Raw genomic sequence first — 4992 nt, forward strand, 5'->3', positions numbered from 1 at the left:
TTACTTGCTTCTGATTTCTTTTTTTTGTCCTCTCTTCTTGCTCCACTTCTGATAGGGAGGTTTCACTGAGCAGCATTTTGATCAGGATTTGAATTTTCTGGCCACAGAAGAGGATCCTGTCACAAAGAAGGTGGGCATAAACCTTGAAATAATATTTTTCTATTTCCCATGGTTTCATGTACCTGACTTGTTATAGATGAGATCTTTTGGTGCGACATGTTGATTGATCTTTTAATTTGGTCATGCAGATTATAAGGAGGATGATCTCTAGCTTCAAGCCAAAAGATATAGGTGCAATTGTCACAAGCTCTCCTGGCGAGGATCTGAAGATGTTAGCCAATTTCAGAGATCTCCTAGAAAAAGTTTTTGTGTTGGATCCAGATAAGAGGATAACAATTACACAGGCATTGACCCATCCATTCATCACGGGCAAGTGAACAATGATGCTGATTTTCTGACTCCAGACACGCTGTTGCGCTAGCTATTTTTACGTTATGACTAAATTTATATTGAAATATCTAATCACTGGGCATTTATCTGTCTTTATCTTCTCTATGCTGGCTAAAGACCTCTGGGAACAAGTCTTGGCGTGGTGGAAATTGAAAGAGATGATGTTTGATCTGGAGGCCTCTTGGTGATTCTTTCAGTGGAATGTTTTCTGTCTCTATTGTAAGACAACTTGCCAAAGGCGTTTATTTCCCTCTTGTAACCATTCTTGATGGTGACCATTATAATTTTTTTTCTTCTAAATTTTAATAAAATTTGCGTATCCTCTTATCATAATTATATTTGTACTATGGATATGAGTTCCTAAACCTGTATTTGTGGGCGTTAGATGCAGAATACTGGTGAAGACAAATTTTCATTATTTGACGTGTCTGTATAGTATTCATTTTGTTCTTAGGACTTCTTCCTAAAATAGCTGGGGGGCCCTCTCTTTTTCTCTGCATTCCTTGTTTGTCCCAGATGGGTAATGGTGGTGGTATAAATTTTGACCTGGTTTTTGGGGTGTTGAATTTATATTCTTTGTGGACATTGTAGTGTATGGACTACCTGTTGCTGTGATTGGTTTGGTTATGTCCATTTTGTGAATTTAATTTTCTATTTTGCTGTTTTGGTTGGATCCTGGAGAGTCTAATTTTATTTTTTATTCAGGAGTTCTTCCAGTGCTATGAGGCAACCATTCAGTGCTTTATATGCATAAAAGGCACTCTAAAAAGGTACCATGGTTTGTTTATTAGGAGCTTTTTGTGACACCCGTGAAGCTACATTGTTTGATTTCTGTTTTGAAATTGTATGTTTCTTTTTTATAAGCTCTTTGTGGTAGTGATTGGAATTCATACAACCATAATTCACTACTTGGCAGGAGAATTTCTTCGGGTCACACCTTGATTTATGTGAATGTGTGTTACATATTATTGGTGATCAATTGCTTGTACTTTGTAGCATCTTAGGAGTATGAATAGGGTAATGCTTGCATGGATCTGCTGAACTTTCTCACTAGAGTTGATATGTTTGCTGGTTGGACATCTTATCATGTTCTTAGTTGCATGATTTATTATATTCAAGTTTAAATATGTACATTTACTTGTGGTGAGGTTGCCGTCATAATGAGAGAGCTGTCTATCAGTGCTTGCTATGTTTGCTTCTGTTATTTGTGTTTTTAAATAAATACATATTCTAATGAAGTTGCATTACGTCTGATCCATGGTCTGGTCATTTCGGAGGAGTTTGCACTGGCGGTATATTGCTGCAGCCTTGAAGTGAAAGTAGTATTCAGTGAGTCACCTGCTTATCCTTTTGTGATTAAGATGATTTTGAGTGCGCATCATTTGAAGGAAAAAATGTGTTTGATATGACCTTTTGTCTTTTTAGGGTACGACTTTTCATGCTTTCGAAACTCTTGTAAGTATCCTGAATTTTTGTTGATTATTTTAATTTTGTCTGTTTCAATATAATTTTCTTTTATAGTTCCATCTAGATGTGTCAGATATTCTTGGGTTTTTTAGTTCTTATACTCACAGATTTGTGATATCTTTTTCACCAACCAAAAGCATCAACATAGGGCTGCAACTTGGGCAGGTTGTATCTGAGCAACCTGAACCCAGTTGGGAAATTTTAGGGCTTGGGACATTTTTTTTAGTTTTTGGGCTCAGACGTTGACAAAGAATTAATTTCGGTCCAGATGAAAAACCTGAGTGACAAAGATATTCATAATATTGTATTATATTATATTATATCATGTCATGTTTTATGTGTATCATTTATTTATATCCAAGCATACTTAACCAAAAATACAATAGAGTGAGAAAATACAGTAGAGAAATAGAGAACAAGAAGAAAAGGGAAGAAAATTACATCTTGCCCTAAAAAAAATGCCTCATGTGAGGGTTAAATGACAATTTTGTTGGGCAATTTGGCATCAAATTAATGGAACCTTCACATTCAACTTGACCAAAAGTGTAAGGGGTTAACTAATATAATTGAAAAACGAGGGACCAAATGGGATTTGATATGAAGTGTAGGGGTTTCAGTGTGTAATTTACTCAATATATATTATACATGTTATATATTATATAATGAATACACATTTTCATTGGACATTGATCCTTTCCTAAGAGAAAGAGAGAATTGAGATGAGAGAGGAGAAACACTAGGGCGTCCATGTGGTTAGGGGTCGTTTGGCATAGGCTAAAGTGGCTAAATTAGCACAAAAAGACGAAATAGACTAATTTAGCCAATAAGACAAAGGGGTTGTTTGGGATGTCCTAAATAAGTGCACTTTTTGACTTTTTGGACTAAAAAGTTGAGGAAAAAAATATGATTGTTTGGGTTAACTTTTTGACTTTTTATGAAAAAATGTGTGTTAAAAAATTGTATAAATTAGTGTGTAGGGGAAAATTAGGATTGGGAGTTGTGTAGCCGTACTTTTTGACTTTTGGTGAATAGTGATAACTTTTTAACTTTTTGAGTAACTTTTTGACTTTTTGGCTTTTTGGGCACATGCCAAACTTAGCCAAAATGTCACATTCAAACTATAATCATTTCACTTTTTTCTCACAACCATCAAACCGACTACCCAAAAAAAAAGAAAAAAAAAATCAATAGTTTATCACAAATAGAACTTTTTTAGCCAATATTACTAAATTTTCTACCAAACTTATCACATGGTTGCGGGACCCACACACATGTGATTTATGTGGGTCCCACATCCATGTGTGTGGGTCCCACATCCATGTGTGTGGGTCCCACAATCATGTGAGATTTGGTAGAAAATTTGATAATTTATTTAGGCTCTATAGCTTTTTCCTTTTAGCCAGGTTAAAATAGCCAAAAAGTTTATCCCAAATGACACCAAATTTAAAATAGAGAGAAATCTTGTTATTAGATGCCGATTTCAAACCAACTCACACGAATCATCTAAAATTTGTTTTGCTCATATATCTATCTATCTATTCACACACACACATACATATATATATATATATATATATACATTTGAAAATAGTGGTTAGTGTTATTAAAGGTGATAGGCGCACCAAGGCGCCAAGGTCTCCTGGGGCCTAGGTTCAAGGCGCAAGGCAAGGCGCAGGCTTCGCCGAATTGAGACACACCTTGTAGGGAAAAAAAATATAATATAATATAAGTAAATAATTTAGGGTTCAACATAAACAAAATAAAATGTTAAACATTTAGTGTTTTTTCGAGATTAAGAATTAGGGCTAATTTTTCTTCTATCATTGATTTGGGGTTGAATGCCCAATGTATTGGCATCTGTAATAAGAGTAGAGATCTTCTGTAGTTACACCATATTAAATCAATGGTCTGATTTTAAATAAAACCAATTAAAACAACAATAAAAAAAGCTTTTAAGATCCAAGCCTTGGGCTAGTCAGGTGTTATCGAAGTCACCTGGCCTAGAACATTACAAGGCGCAAACCTTTGGCCTAGACAGGACTTGGGCTTAGGCGCACGCCTAGGCGCGCTTGATCGAAGTTGCCTAGCCTGGAACACTACAAGGCGCAAACCTTGGGCCTGGATGGGACTTGGGCCTAGGCGCGCCTTTAATAACACTTTGGACTTGATGACATGCTTAACAAGTGCTGAGAATAACTATGCGTTTGAGTCGAGGCCTCTTCCAAATGATATATATATATATATATATATATTTATTTCGGTAACCCGAGCCTTATTCGAATTTAATGCCAGGTAGGTAGGAATTGGCCAAGCCAATTCAAGTTAAAGCTTGGGCTCAGGGTTGAGCTTTGTGTAGATCTCTGTGCCCTCTGGGATGGGCTTGGACAGATCTCCAACCGATCAAACCCACCCTAGTTGCCTCTTTAATCAACATATTGTCCATAGTTCATTGTGATGATTTTGGCTTCAGTTATTGTGTCCTCTCTTCTCACCTATGACCCGGCTGAACAAGCAATTGTTTTAACTCAAAATATATCGTCGCAATGCAGGGATTGATACAATCTTTTCTTAATTAGATTTAGCTGAATTGTAGTTGAGATGCAAATAACTTCATTTATTTAATTTTATTGGAGAAATATTGTGTAATGCTACTGTACCCAACCTCTTTTTTTAATTTATTTTTATGTTGATACACTGATTCACCATTGATGAACACTTTCCTTCAGACTTGGATACGTGGAGCCCGCACAGAAGTGCAAAATGTATGTTTCTATATGTAAGAAGGGCTGCAATGTTTTTGAAGATTTACATGTTGATGCATGGTATGCTGAAAGGATTTTAGTAGAATGGTAGTGGTGCAGGTGTGTTCGGTAACCTGTTTCTCACTTCCATTTTTTGGATGTGTGGGATGCAAAAACGTGATAGGGGTATGGGTGAAGGATAACTGACTTTAGTTTACTTTTGGTAAGGGGTTGGGCTGTAATGTATTAAATTTTAAGTATAGAAAGGAAGAGAAAATTTCAGGATGACATTGTTTTCATTAAATTGAACGGGGGCAAAGTTTTGGGAGAACTC

The 4992-nt window shown here is 36.0% G+C and overlaps 1 protein-coding gene across 7 annotated transcripts in view; it reads left to right on the plus strand.

Moving 5' to 3' along the window:
* Positions 1 to 4418, plus strand: part of LOC114286028 (uncharacterized) — an 11605-nt gene extending 7187 nt beyond the window's left edge. For 2 of the 7 annotated variants that reach the window (XR_014342773.1, XR_003637385.2), the window contains exons 11-14: positions 56 to 130; positions 249 to 669; positions 1156 to 1779; positions 1876 to 1976. Coding sequence is in view for 1 of the 7 variants with exons in the window: in XM_028229117.2 (XP_028084918.2) it covers positions 56 to 130; positions 249 to 437 (264 nt within the window). In the remaining 6 variants the exon portion in view is untranslated. Of the gene's footprint in view, positions 1 to 55; positions 131 to 248; positions 784 to 1155; positions 1784 to 1875; positions 1977 to 4213 lie in introns of those variants that run through there. The other 5 variants (XR_014342772.1, XM_028229117.2, XR_014342771.1 and 2 more) reach the window with 4 other exon arrangements.
* Positions 4419 to 4992: the final 574 nt, after the last annotated feature.

This window comes from Camellia sinensis, chromosome 10, assembly GCF_055761805.1.
Source record: "Camellia sinensis isolate YWXY chromosome 10, ASM5576180v1, whole genome shotgun sequence".
Lineage (NCBI taxonomy): Eukaryota > Viridiplantae > Streptophyta > Magnoliopsida > Ericales > Theaceae > Camellia > Camellia sinensis.